This window comes from Hyperolius riggenbachi, chromosome 5 (genome assembly GCF_040937935.1).
Source record: "Hyperolius riggenbachi isolate aHypRig1 chromosome 5, aHypRig1.pri, whole genome shotgun sequence".
Classification (NCBI taxonomy): Eukaryota; Metazoa; Chordata; class Amphibia; order Anura; family Hyperoliidae; genus Hyperolius; species Hyperolius riggenbachi.
The window spans coordinates 189,148,487-189,172,337 of record NC_090650.1 but is presented as its reverse complement, the minus strand read 5'-3'; the positions used below and the strand labels follow the sequence as shown (position 1 = coordinate 189,172,337).

General features: G+C 38.1%; 1 protein-coding gene across 4 annotated transcripts in view; it reads left to right on the top strand.

The window, feature by feature from the left end:
• The window catches only part of ADCY1 (adenylate cyclase 1), a 643,071-nt gene that overhangs the window by 506,139 nt on the left and 113,081 nt on the right, over window positions 1–23,851 (top strand). For all 4 annotated transcript variants that reach the window (XM_068236507.1, XM_068236509.1, XM_068236508.1 and 1 more), the window contains one exon: window positions 17,634–17,750. In XM_068236507.1, coding sequence (XP_068092608.1) covers window positions 17,634–17,750 — 117 coding nt within the window. The remainder of the gene's footprint in view (window positions 1–17,633; window positions 17,751–23,851) is intronic.

The window sequence follows — 23,851 nt, the reverse complement described above, 5'->3', positions numbered from 1 at the left end:
TATTTGAGAAGTAAAATGAAGTTTACTGCATTTAAAGAAAGTGTGTGTAATATAGTAGAAGCTTTTATGAATATTTTCAGCAAATGTCTTTGTTCTCCAGACAAATAGGCGATGAGCAAAAGTAACCTTTAAGTGAGATTTATTGTATCAGATTATAAAAATACAAAGTCCATAGTACAATTTTTCTAAATAAAATAAAAATAGTTACCAAAGATTTCAAAATAAAATAAGGATAAAATAAAGTTTCTTTGTCTTGAAATGTCTGTAAAAGTATCAGGACTCAAATGTCTGTATGTGTGCCCTGAGTCTTCAGTCAGTGTATGAATGTCCAGCATGTGTGTCTCAACCCCCCTCTTCCTTAATTTAAATAAAGACTGAGTTCCTGACGTCTAAGGTTCCAAGCTGCCTTTGATTGGTTAATTCAAATGATACTAACTTCTACTTCTATCTGCTAACATATTTAAACTTATCTACTAAACAAAATTACTCATTAATATGAAAATCTATCTACTCATTAATATACATATATATGTTCTCACATATATCTCACTAATCTAAAAATACTATAGTTGTCTTATAGCTACCATCCTGTTAGAATTCCTATATATCTTCAATACAGTGTTTTGAAAGAGCATTGCTATAGCTCTCTTGTACTTAGGAATGTCCTCCCCCAACTCTCAATAATAGGAACCAGATGGTTAGCTACCTTGTGGGGGAGAAGCTGGCTACTATTTCAGTGGGGGATGGTAGCATGTGTATACCAATCTCTTCTCCATCAAGTAACTTTTAAAAGAGAGAAATGATGGTCAAAGACTTCTGTTCGTAAATAGAAACAAGACGCATCTCCACAATTCCTATTCACCTTTTCCAATATTTCCAAATGAGAGATTACTTCCACTAATTTAACAACCTCAGACAAGTCTAATCAACAGGATCCTTGTCAATTAAACTTTATCAAAATATAATATTTCATATCTCCCCCTTGAAAATATTACAATATTTTTATTATAAAATCATTCATTACTCACATTCACATCACATTCGTATCCATTCATACTGGTCTATGAAGATTTGTCAAAGCTCCTCTTTCTCCAGAATCTTTGTCCACATTAATCACATTAATCTTTGTCCACATTAATCAATTGTCTTAATTTCCTTTGAATCATAGTTCTGATATATAATTCTATTTCCCTAATTTCTATTTTAATTAATCTATAAAATTTCCTAATTCTAAACGCTAAAATTATTTGACATATAATACAAAATACTATTATTATAAACAAAAGGAATATAGGATGTAATAATAAATTTCCTGCAGCTGATAACACTGAAGTTTTTCCTAAAGTTCTTATCGATTTTTTTAAACTATTCCAGAAAGACGTACTAGAAAATGTAATAAAATCATGTTCTACATTTTCCAATATTCCTTGCTGATGGTTAAATCTAATTTCTGCTGCATGCAACTCTTTAGTTAGGGTTAACAATAATCCTTTGTCTTTAATTATTTCTTTTGTCCATTTATCCCAGGGAAATTCATTTATTTGTAAAACATTATATTGTATAGGGAGACTATCAACATCTTCAGATATCGAAGATGTGATGTTAATTATTAAATCATTTAAACTAACTGCATTTATATCCCCTTCTACACAATACAAACCTCTAACTAACTTTTCTGAATGAACACATGATTTAAAATGCCCTTTAACCATTTCTTCACTGGACATTACTTGAAAACAAATCTTTCTTTGTTCTACGTGTGTGACTAAATCAGTGTGAGTGTTAATCCTTTCAATCCTTGCAGTGCACAGACTTTGATTGTGATAACATGAATGATAAATAGGTTTTCCCTGATTAGGCAGACAAATAACCTTTGATTGAAAATGTAAACATGATGATAAATCTAATTGATCAACAGTATTACTTCCTTCATCCATGGCAAAATCATTATAAAACATTTTATAATATAGTAATTGTGTATCACTAACTGGAACCCCTAATATAGTCACAGGCACTATAATTTGTTTTTTGTTTTTTTTTGCCATCAATGATGATCTGCCAACTTCACTGCTGATCTCCTGTGGACTGCTCCTTACCAGATTAATTACTGATGCAACTTTGCTGAACCCCTTCAGCCACATCATTGGTGACATTTATCTCATCTTGGTCTAACTGCTGTCCCCCGTCTATACTTCCACTCTCCACACCCCATCCTACCTTATCCCATCAGTACAAAATGATCCCTCCTATTCACTCCCTTACCCCTCCACCATTTCCAAGCTATCTCCCTCCCCATCTCGCTCTCCCCCATCACCCCATGCTGTACCTCCACCTCCTTCTACACCTTGTCCCCTTTCTGTTTCCCCGCACCCTCTCCCCTTTTGTCCTTAGACTCCCTTTTGGTCCTCAACCCCCATGCACCTCCCTTCCCTCCCCCCCAAACTCTACCCACACACCCCCTCGGCATAACCTTATTCCTATCCATCCTACCCCTAGGCATTTGCTCCGTGTTTCCTGTGGCCTCTGGAATGCCAGGCCCACCCTCAATAAGCTGCTCTCTGGAACTCGCTCCCTCCAGCCACCAGACTTGCCCCAACCTTTAATACCTTCACACAAGCTCTCAAGACTCATCCTTTCATGCTCGCATACCCCCCTACACCAGCACCATAATATGTTCTGTTAGACACCCTCTCGCAGACACACCTATTGTCTCCACCCCCACCCTTTAGATTGTAAGCCTCTGGCAGGGCTATCTCCCTTAGTGTTTCCAGCTTGATTATGCAATCTTACTGACAATCACCCCTCTTGTGGACTAGAACAGTCTCTATTTTGACCTATGACACTATTATCAAATCATTTGCATGATCTTGTTTTGTTGTGAGTTTCCTGTATGTCCTACCTTGTATGTTAATCCTTTTATCTATTGTGCAGCGCTGCGTAATATGTTGGCGCTATATAAATACAATAAATAATAATAATAATAATACCCGCTATTGGTATCATTGATGTACTAATGCATTCATTCTGATTGCATCCATACCATTTATTAATCCACAAATCTATATGATTCAATGCATATTTATATTTCTTAGGTAAATTTCGTAATATTCCTAGAGGTGTTATTCCTCCTTGGAAAGCCTGTGCTATAATTTTAAAATTTGTTGAATATTCAGTTTGGGTTTCCAAACATATCCTTGCCAACTGTGATTTTTGTTCACTATCAATCAATATTAAAGCTATATCTTGCAAATGTGATACAGAAGGACCTAAAACAGATGCAGTTTGTATTATCATATGCTCCATCAATTGGTTTATATTCCTTTGCACCTTTAATCCTTTACCTCCCAACAAACCCACTGTTTCTAAATCAGATTTCAAAGTATTTACATCCAAGCTGTTAGTTATGGCACCAATGGTTCCTGCACCTCCTAAAATACCTTCTATAATGCCTCGTTTGTTCCTAGGAAAAGTTTCAAAACTATTTTCAAACCATTGTTCCATTCCATGTATCGAATTTGCAAGATAATTTTGGCATATTGGATATCTTGTGGAAATTTTCCAACTTGAAATATTACACTTCCAATATCACAAATCTTCCTTCTCTTAACAGTGGTTTGGTCTGGAAATGATTGAATTGGAAAGGACTTGCCTTGTAAAATTTTGTATCATTACAAATGGTCCTTTCAGGAGATTTGACTGTGATTTGAGTCATATCACATTTAGTAGGGAATCCTAGTAGACTAATACAACATTTATAAATTCCATCATCTTCCATAGCCACTTCATTTAAAGAATAAATCAGTTTAGATGCTATCCATTTTACACTCCCTTTAGTACCTTGATTAATTACATGGATATTACCCTTGTAAAAATTTCCTAAAAATTCATTATTTTTACTGCATGTTAAAGTCGCATTTGGAGGTAACAATACACTAGTATTGCATATCAATTGTATATCCTTATATCCTTCTTTGATTTCTAAAGAACGTGGCATAACTTTAATCTCCGGATACACTATATTTTTCACAGTCAAATTAATTTTTATATTTGCTACTACATCTCCTTTACATATTTGAAATTCCCAAAATCTATTGATATCTCCTTCAACATCACTTTTAATTGCATTACTATCAGGAAATAAGAATACCATTACACCTTGGGACAAAAAAACATCCTTTTCCCCTTTTCTCCCTTTCATATACCCACTCCCAGTTCCTTTGGTACAATTTCCAGACCAACTTGCTGTGTCATTGCCCTTGATTTGTACGTACCAAAAATTAAATTCAGTTAAACTACAACTTATATTTCCTGTTATATCATTATGGATATATTGTCCTGTCAATTTAGTGAATACATTTCTTGATTCTATCACTGCTTGGACACCTATATTTGTAGTATGTTGGAAAAACAGTGGTAAACAACAATCATTATCCGAACGTAGGCAAAAACATCCTACAATGTCATTTTTGGTATCTACAGTACTTTATTTAAAAAATTCTTCATAAGAATAGCCTTTTCCTCTGGATAGTGTATTGTCCTTTATCGAAACTTCAGAACTTAAGTTTGTTTCTTCAGCTTTCACAGTCACTGTCAAACAATGGATCACTGAAGTAATCAAAGTCACATAAAAAATAAACATCAGGAAAACGTCTGTTGCTTTGTCTCTCATGGCATCCCCCTTTAATCCATTCTTTGGATCAATCTTCTTCCATTTGGATTTATGCCCAGACATGATACCTGTCAAACAAATGCAGCATCATTATTTTGGAACATATAATTTGCATTGATCTACATGAATCCACATTTCTTGCTGCCTACGAACATTTTTCGCAAAGATTTGAGATCTCTTAATTTTAATCATCACTTGGCCAAATGTATCAATAATTTCAAAAGGGCCTTCCCAATTACTATGCCATGGTCCTGGTTTTTTAAACATTTTGACCATCACTAATGCCCCTTTCACAAATTTTGAATAATGAGGTGGCACCAATTTCTGCATATGAGATGCAGCATGTGGCAAAATTGCATTCAAATTTTCCTGCAACAACTGTAACCATTTTGTTTTTTCTATAGCCTCTCTCTGTGGAGTAGACAATCTTGGTTCCTGAGGAAATAAAAGTGGCATTTTCCTTCCTGTCATCAACTCAAAAGGAGTGTATTTAGTAGTTGCATTGGGAGTGCTCCTAATACCCATCAAAACAAAAGGAATGGCATCTACCCAAGTATTTCCTTTTTCCATTAGCATTTTAGCAATTCTTTGTTTCATTGTCCTATTCATCCTTTCCACAATGCCTGCTGACTGTGGACGATAAGGCACATGAAACTGCTGCTTAATTCCCATGATATTACACATTGCTTGCATTACTTTTCCGGTAAAATGTGTTCCTCTATCACTAGATAAATTTTGTGGAATTCCCCATGTTGCAAACACATGACTGACTAGAGCCCTAGCAGTACTCAATGCATCATCTTTCCTCAAGGGAATAACTTCTACCCATTTTGAAAAAACATCAACCACAACTAACGCGTATCTTAAACCTTGTTTACCCATAGGCAATGGACCTATAAAATCAATTTGCAATGCAGACCAAGGACCATCTGCAGGTGGAGTTCTCTGCAAAGGTGGTTTCTGTCCTTTTGGCCTGGGATTTATCTGCGCACAAATCAAACATGATTTAACTACATTCTGCACTGTCTCTTCCATTTTCTCCCAATAGAACTTCTCCTTCAAAACTTCTAGCAACTTTTCCTGGCCCAAATGTCCCAAACTATTATGATTGAATTTAACAAATTCCACTTGCAAATGTTTAGGAATTACTGGATACAGAATTCCTCTCAGTTCGTAAACAACATTTGATCCTTGCAAACAAAAGGAGATTTAGGATCTGTCATTTGAGCTACCAAAAAAGGATCTTTAGCCTGCTCTGCTGCAAAAGATACCTTTGTGACATCATCATCTTTTCTTGCAGCTGCAACAATCAATTTAGACTTTCCCTGTTCTATCTCTTCTCCTCTCATTGCTGCTTCCTTGGCCAACATATCTGCCAAATTATTACCTTCAGACAACTCACTATCATCTTTTCTGTGAGCGGGAACCTTTATAATCGCATAAGCTAAAGGATTTCTTTCTGCAATTTCAATAATCGATTGTAACATGTCTTTATACACAAGAGCATTGTTAGATGAATCTACAAAACCTCTTCTCTTCCAAATTGGCAAATAGTCTAGCAATGAACGTGTCAACCAAGAACAATCAGTGTAAATCACTAAACTATTTTTATTCATATTTTCATCCAATTCCAGCACTGTTTTGACAGCTTGCAATTCTACTCTTTGTGCTGAATAATGACCAGGTAATTTATGCTGGATCACATAACCTCTTTTAGGATACCAGATCGCATAGCCTGTACAGTATTTTCCATCAACTTGATATCTAGAACCATCTACAAACACTGGCTCGTCAAACGTTTGGCCTTCCCGCCGGAAGAGAGGGACAAACGTTTCCAAACTCTCACTAGGACATGTATGTTCTTGCCCTTGGTAATCCATTAGTTGAGGAAGAATGTATTTAGCATTGTGATCTACCTGGATTTGTTTTGTCAACAAAGCTAATAACCACTGATTGAATCTTTGGTTAGTCACGCCTGGCAAATTCCTTTCTAGCAAAAGTTTGAAAGTAGAATGGGGAGTCTGCAAAATGATGTTATTAAAACCCACAATGTGTTCAGTTGCTTTCACTGCATAATAAACTCCCAGCAGATGTCTGACACAAACATCAAATCCTTTTTCCACAGGTGTCAACAGTCTAGAAAAATATCCCAATATTCTCCAATTTCCACTTTGTTTTTGCAAAAGAACCACTGAAATGGACACATCTGAAACATGCACTTGAATAGCAAAACTAGCTTCTGGTGACTTATCAATTGTTGCTAATGCTGGTGCATTTTGCAAAGCCTTTTTCAAAATTTCAAATGCCTGCATATGTCGGTCTTCCCATGGACCAAAACAATCTTTACTTTCTCCTTGCAACAATTCATTGATTGCTTTTTCAGCAAAGCCTTCTATGAATTCTCGCGAGTAATTTACAAGACCAAGGAATTGTCTCAGTGCTTTGTGACTGGTTGGAATGGGAAGAGACATGACAGCTTTAACCCTTTCTTGCAATGTCTGTCTTACACCATGGGCTATTTTCACTCCCAAGAATTCCACTTCAGTTTTCAAAAGTTTTACCTTGTTGGTATTTAATTTCAGACCTGCTTCTGACAAAATCATGAACAATTCATCTAGCAGTTGCAAATGCTCACTCTCTGTTTCAGTGAACAGCAAAACCTCATCGATGTACGATATAATACAATCTGGTCTCGAGAATTTTGATAACACCTTTGTCATAGCTTGACAGAAAATTGAACTTGAAGAATGAAAACCCTGAAGCAAACGAGTAAATAAAAATTGTTCATTATAGGTAAAGGCGAATTTTTATTGACAACTTCTTGCCAATTTAATGGAGAAGTATCCGTTGGCTATGTCCAGACTCAAAAAATATTTGGCATTAGCTGACAATTTTGACATGACATCTGGCGTACTTGACACAATCTGTGTGATATTTGGAGTATATTTATTAATCATACGTAAGTCCAACAAAAAACGATAAGTTTGATCGCGCTTGATTACACTCCAAATCGGCACATTACATAAAGAATTTGCCTTTCTTATAACACCTTGATCTAATAAATCTTTGATTAATTTACCGATTGTTCAATCGCATCTGGCGACAGCTTGTATTGTCTTTGTGGGGGAGGGTCTTTGCCCTCAATGTTGACTACAACATCTTTCATAGTTCCCACTTCACTTCGAAACTGAGCCCATAGCTGTGGATACTTTTGTATGACAGCTGTCAAACTTGGATTGTCATCAACCTCAGGCCATTTACAACAGGTGTTTTTGACTTCTGTCATGCAAATGCTACTCACTTCATGGAAATCGTTAGGGTCTATCAACACTGGTTTACGATTGATAGAATCTTTCCAAATTACTGCATTACCCAGATCCAGAACCCAGCCTCTTTTCGTCATCTCAACTGAACCAATTATCGACTACGCCCCTTTATAATGCCAAATATCAATTTCAGTCTGCAAATAACCTGGAATTTCAAAAGACACATTTTTGCACAAAGTAGCTCTGTTTTCTGTCTTCCCGTCAAAACCCACAACTGCGCATGTATGTGCCCCAGGCTGCAATGGCAAATCTTTTGTTGTGACACTGATCTGAGCGCCTGTGTCTAGCAAAAATAAAAATTCCTCACCTTGTAAAATGCCTTTTACAAATGGTCTTCCGCAATTGTCTAAAAACAAAGGTGCCACAAATTCCAAGTTCCTGATTGGTTTAACCTCTGCTAGTCATGGAGTTTTTAGCAGCCCCACTGATTCAAACCTGTCATTATCATCATTACCATCATAGCTGATCTTGATTTCATGTAACTGTTTGATCAGAGGTGCACATGGTGAATATGCATGAACTTCTACCTCTGCAGCTGGTGCAGAAGGCTTGGATTGAGAATTGACCAATCCATTCTCTTTACCCAAATTCTTCCTCATTTGCACATATCTGAAAAACCTATAACACTTCCATTTGGTGTGTCCAGGCTAATTGCAATAATAGCAAACCATTGGAGATTTCTGGTATACCAGCTTCTCCTTCTCATTCGTGCAGGGGGCAGCATCAGCTGGTTTTGAAAAAGAGACCTTACCTAAGTCTCCTCCCTGCATTTCAACATTTTTATTAGCAGAAATTTTAGCTTTGATATTCTTAGTTCTGATCTGCCTGCGAATTTTGTCAGTGAACGCAGCTATTTGATTCCGATTCTCTTTTTCTACAGCAATGGTAGCTGAGATAGGATCCAAATATTGAAATTTCTTAACAAAAGCTTTTCTTAAAGCCGAATATGACTCATCCTCTACTGTAAACAGCATGTTATATATCTTTAAGAATTTCTGTTTGTATTCAAAAGGATCAGTTTCAAGAGTCACCTTTAATGACTCTAACAAATCCAAATTTGGAACTTCATCTCCAGTCATGAACTTTAATAACTGTCTTAGTCTATCATCCTCACTGTGGTGCCTTTCTTCACCTCCAGCTGATAAAATAACGCTTGGTTCTAATCGTTTACTCATGTGACTAGGTAACCACAAACGGAACACAGTGTTCTTTTATAATTCAGATAAATTGAATCTGTCGGTGAAATCTTCAAATATTGTCATCAATTCAACTGCATCCAAACTTTTATTAAAAGCTGGAAGCATCCTAAATATCTTCATCAACTGATCATGTATTTTTAATTTTAATTTTCTAGCTCTATCTAACATTTCTTTCTTAATTAGTTCCCTGGGAGTAAAATCTTCTTCTTCATCCTCCTTATTCTCAGCATTCACGCTGCTGTCACCCTCAATACATGTCAGTGGATCTGGAAATACATGCAGTTTACTAGGACACCCACTAGGTGGAGCCCTTAATGGAGTAATGCCTGTATCTGTCCCAGATTTCGTTATCACAGAAATCACATTTTTCCTCTGTATTTCTAGCATTTGCTGTGTTCTAAATTATATTTGCCTCTCCAACTCTTCTAAATATGCTGCTAAAATGTCACAATTTGGACAGCCCTCTGACTCCTGCTGAACCGTACAGATCTGAGATGCAGATTGCACGTCTGTGGTAACTTGTGACACATTTGCCTCACCAATAATCAAAGAATTAAACATCTGTACTAACTTCATTACATTTTTCGTCTTCTTTTTAATCTTACACAAAGTAAATCTAGGAGAATCTATTTCTTCATTTGCAGCCATGCATTGGCTATACATAGAAATCCACAACTCAGAATCTTTAGTAAATGTCCCTAAATCCTTAAACATCAAATCACTCTTCTCTGCGGAAAAATTAATAAAATCCATACTTATCAGACTCTAGTTGGTAGACTTCTCAACCGCCACTGGAAAAAACGTCACTCCTCTGCAACCGTTACTTCAAGCTTCAGTAGATCTTCTTGGAAAACATCCAACACTTTCAGAGATAGGAAGATTTTTCCCGCCAAAACCAAAGTTCAAAAATGAATAAAAATTCTTCAAAATATCAATCTTCCCCCGTGATGAAAGTGAAAATATCGTTTTCCAAGTCGTTCTGGCTCGCCAATATGTAATATAGTAGAAGCTTTTATGAATATTTTCAGCAAATGTCTTTGTTCTCCAGACAAATAGGCGATGAGCAAAAGTAACCTTTAAGTGAGGTTTATTGTATCAGATTATAAAAATACAAAGTCCATAGTACAATTCTTTTAAATAAAATAAAAATAGTTATCAAAGATTTCAAAATAAAATAAGGATAAAATAAAGTTTCTTTGTCTTGAAATGTCTGTAAAAGTATCAGGACTCAAATGTCTGTATGTGTGCCCTGAGTCTTCAGTCAGTGTATGAATGTCCAGCATGTGTGTCTCAACCCCCCTCTTCCTTAATTTAAATAAACACTGAGTTCCTGACGTCTCAGGTTCCAAGCTGCCTTTGATTGGTTAATTCAAATGATACTAACTTCTACTTCTATCTGCTAACATATTTAAACTTATCTACTAAACAAATTTACTCATTAACCTCCTGAGCGTTCTGGACAAGCTGAGCTCGTCCAGAGACGCCGGAGGGTGCCGCTCAGGCCCTGCTGGGCCGATTTCAATGAAATAAAAAGGAGCATACGCAGCCGGCACTTTGCCAGCCGCGTGTGCTACCTGATCGCCGCCGCAGTGCGGCGATCCGCCGCATGCAGCGGTGAAAGAGGGTCCCCCCAGCCGCCCGAGCCCAGCGCAGCCGGACCAAACAGTTCCGGCCAGCGCTAAGGGCTAAGGGCTGGATCTGAGGCGGCTGACGTCAGGACGTCGGCTGACGTCCATGACGTCACTCCGCTCGTCGCCATGGAAAGCAAAACAAGAAGGGCCGCTCATTGCGGCCCTTCTTGTTACTTCTGATCGCCTCTGGCGATCAGAAGTGCGGATTAGGAGCACCCTCTAGTGGGCTTTCATGCAGCCAACTTTCAGTTGGCTGCATGAAATAGTTTTTTTTTTTAATTAAAAAAAAAACGTCCGGTTGCCAGCCTGGCGATCTTAATAGAACGCCAGGCAGGTTAATATGAAAATCTATCTTCTCATTAATATACATATATATGTTCTCACATATATCTCACTAATCTAAAAATACTATAGTTGTCTTACAGATACCATCCTGTTAGAATTCCTATATATCTTCAATACAGTGTTTTGAAAGAGCATTGCTATAGCTCCCTTGTACTTAGGAATGTCCTCCCCCAACTCTCAATAATAGGAACCAGATGGTTAGCTACCTTGTGGGGGAGAAGCTGGCTACTATTTCAGTGGGGGATGGTAGCATGTGTATACCAATCTCTGTTCTCCACCAAGTAACTTTTAAAAGAGAGAAATGATGGTCAAAGACTTCTGTTCTTAAATAGAAACAAGACGCATCTCCACAAATCCCTTCTTCACCATTTCCAATATTTCCAAATGGGAGATTACTTCCACTAATTTAACAACCTCAGACAAGTCTAATCAACAGGATCCTTGTCAATTAAACTTTATCAAAATATAATATTTCAGTGCGCAATAATTGTTAAAATAAAATTAGGCAGGTGCATACATTTGGGCACTGTTGTCATGTTATTGATTCCAAAACCTTTAGAACTAATTATTGGAACTCAGATTGGCTTGGTAAGCTCAGTGACCCCTGACCTACATACACAGGTGAATGCAATTATAAGAAAGAGTATTTAAGGGGGTCAATTGTAAGTTTCCCTCCTCTTTTAAATTTCTCTGAAGAGTAGCAACATGGGGGTCTCAAAACAACTCTCAAATGACCTGAAGATGAATATTGTTCACCATCATGATTTAGGGGAAGGATACAGAAATCTGTCTCAGAGATTTCAGCTGTCTGTTTCCACAGTTAGGAACATATTGAGGAAATGAAAGACCACAGTTCAAGGTAAGGCTCGAAGTGGCAGACCAAGAAAAATCTCGGATAAACAAAAGCGACGAATGGTGAGAACAGTCAGAGTCAACCCACAGACCGGCACCAAAGGCCTACAACATAATCTTGCTGCAGATGGAATCACAGTGCATCGTTAAACCATTCTGCACACGTTACACAAGGAGATGCTGTATGCAGAAGAAGCCTTTTCTCCGCCCTCAGCTCAAACAGGGCCACTTGAGGTATGTTAAAGCACATTTGGACAAGCCAGCTTCATTTTGGTATAAGGTGCTGTGGACTGATGAAACTAAAATTCAGTTATTTGGGCATAACAAGGGGCGTTATGCATGGAGGAAAAACAACACAGCATTTCAAGAAAAATACCTGCTACCTACAGTAACATATGGTGGTGGTTCCATCATGCTGTGGGGCTGTGTGGCCAGTGCAGGGACTGGGAATCTTGCTAAAGTTGAGGGACGCATGGATTCCACTCAGTATCAGAAGATTCTGGAGACCAATGTCCAGGAATCAGTGACAAAGCTGACGCTGCGTCGGGGCTGGATGTTTCAACAAGACGAGGACCCTAAACACTGCTCAAAATCCACTAAGGCATTCATGCAGAGGAACAAGTACAATGTTCTGGAATGGCCATCTCAGTCCCCAGACCTGAATATAATTGAAAATCTGTGGTGTGAGTTAAAGAGAGCTGTCCATGCTAGGAAGTCATCAAACCTGAATGAACTAGGAGATGTTTTGTAAAGAGGAATGGTCCAAAATACCTTCAACCAGAATCCAGACTCTCATTGGAACCTACAGGAAGCGTTTAGAGGCTGTAATTTCTGCAAAAGGAGGATCTACTAAATATTGATTTCATTTCTTTTTTGTGGTGCCCAAATGTATACACCTGCCTAATTTTGTATAAACCATTATTGCGCATTTTCTGTAAATGCAATAAACTTCATTTCACTTCTCAAATATCACTGGTGTGTCTCCTATATGATATATTTACCTGACATTTTTTATTGTAACAACCAACGATTTATACAGGAAAATCATGACGATTAACAACGTTGCCCAAACTTTCCCACTGTATGTTTTTGCATGTTTTCATGATCAGTGAAATATGTGGACATCTACAGTACGTGGGTATTTTATAAGCTGTAGGAGACCACTTTGTCTCCCAATACCTGGGCTGTGAGGCTGAGCACCCTTTCAAGTAAAGCTGTTCAATGAGATGCTAATCATTTTCAATCATTGCAGATTTTATGTTAATTTTAGGCAAATGTTGGCTGGCAGCTTAGAATTGGAAAAGCTAAATGCAATAGTTGATTATTTTGACAGGCTCGATTCCAACCTGCAAAGATTTTGTACAAAATTAACATAAAATTTGCATCAACTCAGCCACTTGTTAAAATAATGCCTCTTGCGGTCTGAAAATTTGACTTTAGAAGAAAATACATTTTTTAAAGTAATGTTTACAGTAACTGGGTGGAAACAAGGAGAGGAAAGGACTATGCACAGAGGTGCATGGATCCTGTGCTTAACTTAGTTTTGCCTGGGGTCAGGATTCCTTTAAATCATTGTTTTAATACATACATGACCAAATATTGGTTGATTTGTTTAACTAGGATTTCTTCATCTACTTTCAGGACTTGTTTGAAAATGTAATGTTTCAGGTCACATTCATAAATATATAGAAAGTTTTAAAGACAAGACAAATCACATTTATGTTGCACTTTTCTCCTAGCGGACTCAAAGCACCAGAGTTGCAGAAACTAGTCTCTATAGGCAGTAGCAGTGTTAGGGAGTCTTGCCCAAAGTCTCCTACTGAATAGTTGCTGGCTTACTGAACAGGCAGAGCCAAGATTCAACCCCGAGTCGCCTGTGTCAGAGGCAGAGCCCTTAACTACTTCAGTATCTTTGGTACGCATATCTACGCTCCTGTATAATTCATGTGCAGATCAGTGGCTTAGATATGCGTACTGTTTACTTACCACCACGTTCGCGATCCCCACACTGTTTCCATTTGCCTCACCATCACAATCCCCTCCTTCTGTGATTGGAGTATGAGAATCAGCTGTTCCCAACCCCAATCACCGTGCCTGTGATTTCTGAGAGCCTGCAGCAATGAGCTGCAAGGTCACAGTGAAAAAAAGCACCGGACATTTCCACGTTTCTATTAAAGTGGATCCGAGGCAAACTTTTACTCATTGCATAATTGTGTTCCTTTCCTATTGTTTATAGGGCTTTCCTCAATCCAAACACTTTTTTGTTTTTGTTTTAATACTCTAATTCCCTATAAACAGGTTTTCAGAGAGCCTTGGCAGTAGCAAGGGCTCATGGGAGCTTAGTCTGGGCAGGAGGAGGAGGAGGTGTTACTAGCCATTGATTTCAGAGACAGAGGGGAGGAGGGGGGATTCGGTTTTTTTTCACAGGCTGAGTGCTCAAGATACAGATAAGCCTGCCTATGTGTAATGTTTACAAACAACATGGCTGCTGTCATTGTATCATAGGAAGAAATAATCATTTTCTATTAAAGCTGTTTGCAGCTAGATTTGCTGTGTAAACTATCTAAACTTTAGATAAGATATATAGACAAGTTACTTGTTATAGTTAGTTCATCTCAGATCCGCTTTGAGAACACAGTTTCAGTAGCGCCATCTTGTGGGCAAAAAATAAAAATACATCCAATTACACCATAATAATATTAATAATAATGAAATAATAATTACACTTTACATAGAAAAAATTATTATTAGTTTCCTCAATTTATTATTTTTTAACCCCTTCCACCCCTTCCCCATAGTTCCCAAAATAAAACACGTGTAAAAAATTTTTTAAATTCCAAGACAATTGGGCAAATAAAAAATGTGGGTTTTATGTATCGAACCACATTTTATTTTAAAACTATAATGGCTGAAAACTGAGAAATAATATTATTTTTCACTTTTTTTATTATTCCCTTTACAATGCATATAAAATAAAATAATTGTTAGCAAAAAGTAACACTCAAAGAAAGCCTAATTTGTGGTGAAAAAAATATATAGATCATTTCAGTGTGATAAGTAACAATAAAGTTATCGCTGAATGAATGGGAGGAGTGCTAAAATGTGAAAATTGTTTTGGTTGTTTTGGTTTTTAGGGAAAAAAAAACTGTGATCCTGAAGTGGTTAAACATTACACTATCCAGCCAGTGCCAAAGGGTTTACAACCTTTAAAGTGGCACTGAATATTATGACTATACAAATACAGAGCAGAAGAGAGCATCATCGTCATAATTTATATAAAACCTATAAGATGAGGCAGTTAGCTAAAGAAAAATATGAAATGTTGGGGGGGGGGGGGCTCTGTCCCTTTATTTTGAATAAAATTCCTTTGATTTGCATGATGAAACTTAGTAAAGTTTCATCATCTACTATTACTACTGCCACATTTTACTTTTTCAAAAACACTATTTTATGAACATATGACATTTTAACAATATAATTTCTTTTTATACTAGCATTTACTCTATATTTAACTGATTTAATCCCAGACGTCCAATGTTTACATAATCTGTTTTGTCTATATCTTCTCTTTATATCTTCCCTCCTCACCCCTATTTCCTAGTTAAAATCTCCTTCAATTTTTAAACCATCTGTGCAATTCACAGTCTGTTAGACTTATTCCCTCTGACACAGCAGGGGTCCACATGACTCACCATCTCCCTGTTTGTTTTTTAATAATAATTGGTTTAAGATTGTCATACATTTAATATAGTGAATACATGAATTATGTAAAGTTTCAAAATATAACCTGGATAATAAGGGGGCAATTTGTATCTTCATAAATGTTAAACACACCTTTTAACAACTGCTGTGATTGGACCCTAAGTAAACAGTCTGAAGCGTTAATTATGATGCATACTGCTGAATTTCCTTCCTTAGCTAACTGGGTTTTCCAAAATGTGCACTGGTCCTGGGAATGCCTATAATTAAAAGGGGTGTGAGTTTTTACTATTCAGGGAGTCTAATTAGTAGGGCTGTAATCCATAAAAGACATTATTAGACCTTCTGAGTGTGATGTAGCACGGTTCCACACAACTCACCACTTTCTATTTTTTTTTTAACAATGATTGACTTAAGACAGCCAGTAAGCACACTGATGTTGTAAAGCTAAAAAAATCTGTTTCACAACAAACAGAATGTTTTGTCTGCACAAGAGATAACCCTGGACATCACACTTTAATATGCCTAAACTGCTTTTGCCTGAAAGGTAAAAGTATGATCACATTCACATAAAATATGAAAGTGCAATATACATGGCAAGTACAGAAGTGTCATAAATTATGTTTCATATATGCATTCACTTGTATTAGACACAGTTAAACCAGGACACAGTTTTGCATAACATTATTTTTAATTACCAGTTTATTAGGTCTCCCCTTGCTGTCAGAGTTAATATTCTTCAAATTAAAATATCTAATTATTGATTCAAATAACTGTAAACTGTACAAGATTATTTTTAAGATGGAAATTTATAGCAAATATGTAATTATGCACAGCTAATAAAAAAAATCATAAAACAAACTACTTCTTGCCAGAAGGATGAATAGCTAGGTTTAGCAGAGACACACCACTGCTGAAGGATAAAGAGGATAAAGATAATAAATCCCAGCAAGCAGGAATGATATATGCAAATCTGTCCTCTGACAGCAAGGGTACTTTTTAGTTTTGCTTCTGGAGCTATCTGTCCACTGCTTAGAGTATTATTTGTGAAAGCTGTCAATTAGCTTTTATCTGCATATCTACTAAAATTCCCCTTCTATTCCTCCCCTACCCCCTCAAAATAAATCAGTATTCCCTCTATATAGCCTAGCAATTTCCTCTAACATATTTTCCTGCATGACCTCCCTCCCATATCCACCCTAATGTAATCCCTCATCCCAAAATAAGTCTCTTTCAAATGTAAAAACTATTTCCACTAGCATATAACTCCTGCTAGTAACCAACATCTTTACAAAAAAAGCCACACCACAGCTTGGTTCAATATAGGGATACAGTATATCTATAGCCTTGGAAGGATTATGATGCAGAGTGATACAACTGGATTATGTCAGTGACACAAGAGAACTCAAGAAAGCTTCAGTGGGATTTATTCCAATTTCCCGTTCCCAGTAATGAATTCAAAAGTTAATGAATTCAAAAGTTTACAAATATAAAAAATATAGGGTGAAACAGAACTTCAAGTATACCAGAAGTAAAAGTAACCTTATTTTCATACATCTGTATCTATAGTCCTAATCCTTTAATAGGACTTTCCTGGAATCCTATATTTGTTTTTCTCATTGTGTTACGTGACTTAAAAGACCCTTTAAATGAAGTAGGGAAGATTAATGAATCATTTCCTATGTGTGTAAAATGCAAGAGTAACTTTAATCACCTCTATGCTGCATACAATTATAATATAGCTTATATAGCAGTGTTAGCTGCAAGAATAAATGCTTAGTGGTGTATCATAATTACTTGTAGTCAAATTTTGACATCAAAACAGATGGAATGTTTATTTTCTTTGACTTTTTTTATTAACAGTATCTTTTATATTTAGCTGAACTATCTTGATGTGGAAATGTTTTTATAGGCAGAAGAGGAAAGAGATGACATGGAGAGAGTCAAACTAGATAATAAAAGAATTCTCTTCAATCTTCTGCCAGCACACGTTGCACAGCACTTTCTTATGTCAAATCCAAGAAACATGGTAAGTAAATTTTGAAGTCTCTGAGGTACTGTAAATTAATTCTTCCAAGCACAAATAAAGGAACATCATAATCAATAGTATATTGAAGCAGTGGTGTAGCTTAGGAGCTATGGGCCCCTGTGCAAGGTTTACATTGCCCCCCTCCCCCCCCCCCCAAGCAATCTATACATAACAATTGATAAGGCACACCAAAACCTGCCGAGGACAACACCAGTGTCAGAGGTGCAAGAAGGGGATGGGGAACAGTTTGTTAATGATTACTACTAATAAAAGCACCTATAGAAATGATTATTACCAGCACAGGGCCAATAGAGAGCTAATACTGTGTTTGAGGGTGGGCCTCTCAGGTCCCCTCTGGCCCAAGGGCCCCGATTTGGTCGCTACCTTTGCACCCCCTATTGCTACGCCACTGTATTGAAGTACTGCTAATTGATGCTTTCATTTTCAGACACCTGAATCTGTGTACCACTTTCGTCTGTGCTTGATTTGCAGTAGTAATCATTACAAAAAAATCTCCAGCATCACTCTAGCTTTCCAATGATGTTTTGTGAACAAATGGTAAATACTGTATAAACTTGGCTATATGTCTAGAAATTTAGGCCTTACTCACTAATTAAAAGTGTAGGGGTCAACTTATACACGAGTCACGAGCAACACTAAGTTAGTGACATTCCAATTTACCCAGTGGTAAGTAACACTTTCTTGATAAAGGAAATGGTAAGAAAACACAGGTCTGAAAGTCCTGGCCACAACAATTTACAAGGAAAAGGGGAATGGGGGAATACTGGGCTGCAGGAAGGGGAGTGAATAATTACTGCATGTGGGGGCCTGGAGGAGTTATTGGTGGCATTTAAGAGACAGGAGGGGTTAATGGCTGCAATACTGTATGCAATGCAGTAATTAACCCCTCCTGGTCCCCAAGTGCAGCTGCTAATTCTTCCTCTGCACCAAGTGCAGCTATTAACTTTGCAGGGTAAACTTATACTTGAGTCAATGAAAAATTGCAGCTTAAGAGGCCTAAATATTGGAGTCGACTTTTACACGAGGTCGACTTATATTCAAGGTTATACGGTACTAATGTTTTAAGTAAAGATGACCAGTCTGCAAATAGAATTGACTGATTTTTTTGTGTGTTTTACCCTAATGTGTACCACTTTCCAGACAGCTTCGTGCTGGGAATGTAACAAGTATTCCCATTAGTAATGGGGCGAACATCAAATTTTGCGCTCACAATGAGCTCCATAGCCTTTAATGGCATGCAAACATCTAAAACTTTCAGGGCATCTCTGCAGCCACAATTTCTTTAAAAAAAAAGGTGAAAAAAGTGTACCAAAACCTGGGCAGTGGCATGACGGAGGAGAATCAAGTGCATAATAGTCGCCAAAAAATACGTATTTTACGCAAACTTTTTTTAATGGTTATTTTTAAAGTTTAATTGTTGCCTACTCTGCTGCCGATAGCTTAATAGCAAAGACCCCACACATGCTAGAAACACCAAATTGTCAGGGTATGTTAAAGAGAACCTGAATTGAAAATAAAAAGTCAAAAGAGAAGATAGACAAAACAGATTATGCAGGCATTGGAAGTCTGGGATTAAATCAGTTAACTATAGAGTAAAGGCTAGTATAAAAACAAATGATATTGTTAAAATGTCATATGTTCATAAAATAGTGTTTTTGAAAAAGTATAATGTGGTGGTAGGGTGGTAGTAATAGTAGATGATGAAACTTTACATTTTAAATTTCATCATGCAAATTAAAGGCATTTTATCCAAAATAAAGGGACAGAGCCCCACCAACAATTCATTTCTTTGGGGGGGGGGGGGCTGACTTCCTCATCTTACAGGTTTTATATGGCAGGCGAACATCTAAAACTTTCAGAGCATCTCTGCGGCCACAATTTCTTTAAAAAAGGTAAGAAAAAGTGTACCAAAACCTGTGTACCAAAACAGTGGCATGGCGAAGGAGGATCAAGTGCAAAATAGTTTCCCAAAAATACGTATTTTGTGCAAACGCTTTTTAATGGTTATTTTTAAAGTTTAATAGCTGCTGACTCTGCTGCCGATAGCTTAATAGCAAAGCCCCCACACATGCTAGAAACACCAAATTGTTAGGGTATGTTAAAGAGAACCTGAACTGAAAATAAAAAGTCAAAATAACCATACACAGATCATACTTGCCTCCCATGTAATCTACTCCTTAATCAAAATATTGTCAGAACTGGAAGGGATCACTGTAAGAAGAAAATGGTGAGCTTCTAAAAGGAACCGGCGGTGAGGTTAGTATGTAATATTTATTTAAAGCTACGTCATGTGTTTATTTTAAATAATTTTACTCAGTTCAGGTTCCCTTTAAGGAGGACAGTAGGAACAAGGGGTATTTTTTTTTTTTAAAGACCTTGTAGTTTTTGATAAAATCGATTTTAAAGTTCATGTACTGAGTGTGGTAAATTAGGAGGCAAAGCCCTGTATGTGCTAGAAACTCCAAATTTGCAGGGTATGTTAGGGAGGCTCTCCTTCCCCCACCACACTTATCATGCCCATTCATGCAGGCACCCTGGAGCACCCACAGCATTCAGGGTGCTGCAGGGTGCTGGCGTGAGTGTGCATGATAGGTGCTGTAGCCGCTGTAGGAAGGAGAGCGTGTTACAAACCTGAACGGAGGAACAGGTGATGACCACAGTGTGCAGCAATACAGACACTGAAACGATTAATAAAGTACAAAGGAGCAGGCAGGAATCAGGGTCAGACAGAATATACAGAGGCAACAGGAAGGCAAATAAAGATCTCAGGGCAAGGAACAGGAACAGATCAGGTTACAGGTACAAGGATTTTTCTAGAGACTCGGGTCAGCAAGATACTACAAAGTTCTGGCAACTCACTGGAGCAGAAGGCAGCCTTAACTAGTCCAAGTAATTAGAGACAGGAAACAGCTGGTGGTGTACTCCTGCAGAATATGTGTGCATTAATGTCAGTGGGAATCTGTCCGAAGAAGGGGCACTCCATACTGCACACAAGCGAGCGCCTTCTCTTGCATGTGCACAGTATAGAGCTGCCTGTCTTTGGGAGGACTCGGCACCTGAAGACTTCTGAAGTCCCCCACGGTGGGGGATTCAAACGGGACAGCCAGCACTTAAGGGAGGGGACCATGAAAGGAGCGGGAAGGCTCTGTAGGACTCAGAACCTTCCCTCTCCTTAGGTAAGTGTTTGGGGGGGTTTTTTGGACCGATTCCCATCTTGGCTTTAAAGCGACCAGGCAAATGGACATTATTCGCCAGGAACTGACCCACCGGCAAACTGTTTAGATCATCACTAATTCCCATGATACCCAGCTCCATGTCTGAGCTAGGAATTTACTTTTCCAGCTCCTTCTGCATTTATAGGTTAAGGCTGCTTTCACAGTGGGACGTTACAGGCGCACGTTAGAGCAGCCTGTAACGCAGCCCAATTCACAGCAATGAAATATCAATGGGCTGTTCACAGTGCACTGCCCACATTGCGTTGGAGTATAACGCAGCAGGATAAATGAAAGTGCAGTGTGCTGTGCATTATACTCGTATGTGGCTGCTTTTGGATGTTTGCAGACAGCTTCGTGCTGGGAATGTAACAAGTATTCCCATTAGTAATGGGGCGAACATCAAATTTTGCGCTCACAATGAGCTCCATAGCCTTTAATGGCATGCAAACATCTAAAACTTTCAGGGCATCTCTGCAGCCACAATTTCTTTAAAAAAAAAGGTGAAAAAAGTGTACCAAAACCTGGGCAGTGGCATGACGGAGGAGAATCAAGTGCATAATAGTCGCCAAAAAATACGTATTTTACGCAAACTTTTTTTAATGGTTATTTTTAAAGTTTAATTGTTGCCTACTCTGCTGCCGATAGCTTAATAGCAAAGACCCCACACATGCTAGAAACCCCAAATTGTCAGGGTATGTTAAAGAGAACCTGAATTGAAAATAAAAAGTCAAAAGAGAAGATAGACAAAGCAGATTATGCAGGCATTGGAAGTCTGGGATTAAATCAGTTAACTATAGAGTAAAGGCTAGTATAAAAAGAAATGATATTGTTAAAATGTCATATGTTCATAAAATAGTATTTTTGAAAAAGTATAATGTGGTGGTAGGGTGGTAGTAATAGTAGATGATGAAACTTTACATTTTAAATTTCATCATGCAAATTAAAGGCATTTTATCCAAAATAAAGGGACAGAGCCCCACCAACAATTCATTTCTTTGGGGGGGGGGGGGGGGCTGACTTCCTCATCTTACAGGTTTTATATGGCAGGCGAACATCTAAAACTTTCAGAGCATCTCTGCGGCCACAATTTCTTTAAAAAAGGTAAGAAAAAGTGTACCAAAACCTGTGTACCAAAACAGTGGCATGGCGAAGGAGGATCAAGTGCAAAATAGTTTCCCAAAAATACGTATTTTGTGCAAACGCTTTTTTAATGGTTATTTTTAAAGTTTAATAGCTGCTGACTCTGCTGCCGATAGCTTAATAGCAAAGCCCCCACACATGCTAGAAACACCAAATTGTTAGGGTATGTTAAAGAGAACCTGAACTGAAAATAAAAAGTCAAAATAACCATACACAGATCATACTTGCCTCCCATGTAATCTACTCCTTAATCTCTTTCTCCTCTCCTGCATCCCATTTGTCCACTGTGATCAATGGATTTCTCCGTCCTCCATTTTAAAAATGGCCATTACCCCATAAAAGCTTCCTGGTTAGCACACAGTTAAACTGTAATATCATCCACTTGAGTCATAAGGCAAACATGGACATTACCTTGCACATTCAGTTGTAACTGACAGCTGCTGATATATAACTGACAGCAACTGGTATATTTCAGTTCTGACAAAATATTGTCAGAACTGGAAGGGATCACTGTAAGAAGAAAATGGTGAGCTTCTAAAAGGAACCGGCGGTGAGGTTAGTATGTAATATTTATTTAAAGCTACGTCATGTGTTTATTTTAAATAATTTTACTCAGTTCAGGTTCCCTTTAAGGAGGACAGTAGGAACAAGGGGTATTTTTTTTTTTTAAAGACCTTGTAGTTTTTGATAAAATCGATTTTAAAGTTCATGTACTGAGTGTGGTAAATTAGGAGGCAAAGCCCTGTATGTGCTAGAAACTCCAAATTTGCAGGGTATGTTAGGGAGGCTCTCCTTCCCCCACCACACTTATCATGCCCATTCATGCAGGCACCCTGGAGCACCCACAGCATTCAGGGTGCTGCAGGGTGCTGGCGTGAGTGTGCATGATAGGTGCTGTAGCCGCTGTAGGAAGGAGAGCGTGTTACAAACCTGAACGGAGGAACAGGTGATGACCACAGTGTGCAGCAATACAGACACTGAAACGATTAATAAAGTACAAAGGAGCAGGCAGGAATCAGGGTCAGACAGAATATACAGAGGCAACAGGAAGGCAAATCTCAGGGCAAGGAACAGGAACAGATCAGGTTACAGGTACAAGGATTTTTCTAGAGACTCGGGTCAGCAAGATACTACAAAGTTCTGGCAACTCACTGGAGCAGAAGGCAGCCTTAACTAGTCCAAGTAATTAGAGACAGGAAACAGCTGGTGGTGTACTCCTGCAGAATATGTGTGCATTAATGTCAGTGGGAATCTGTCCGAAGAAGGGGCACTCCATACTGCACACAAGCGAGCGCCTTCTCTTGCATGTGCACAGTATAGAGCTGCCTGTCTTTGGGAGGACTCGGCACCTGAAGACTTCTGAAGTCCCCCACGGTGGGGGATTCAAACGGGACAGCCAGCACTTAAGGGAGGGGACCATGAAAGGAGCGGGAAGGCTCTGTAGGACTCAGAACCTTCCCTCTCCTTAGGTAAGTGTTTGGGGGGGTTTTTTGGACCGATTCCCATCTTGGCTTTAAAGCGACCAGGCAAATGGACATTATTCGCCAGGAACTGACCCACCGGCAAACTGTTTAGATCATCACTAATTCCCATGATACCCAGCTCCATGTCTGAGCTAGGAATTTACTTTTCCAGCTCCTTCTGCATTTATAGGTTAAGGCTGCTTTCACAGTGGGACGTTACAGGCGCACGTTAGAGCAGCCTGTAACGCAGCCCAATTCACAG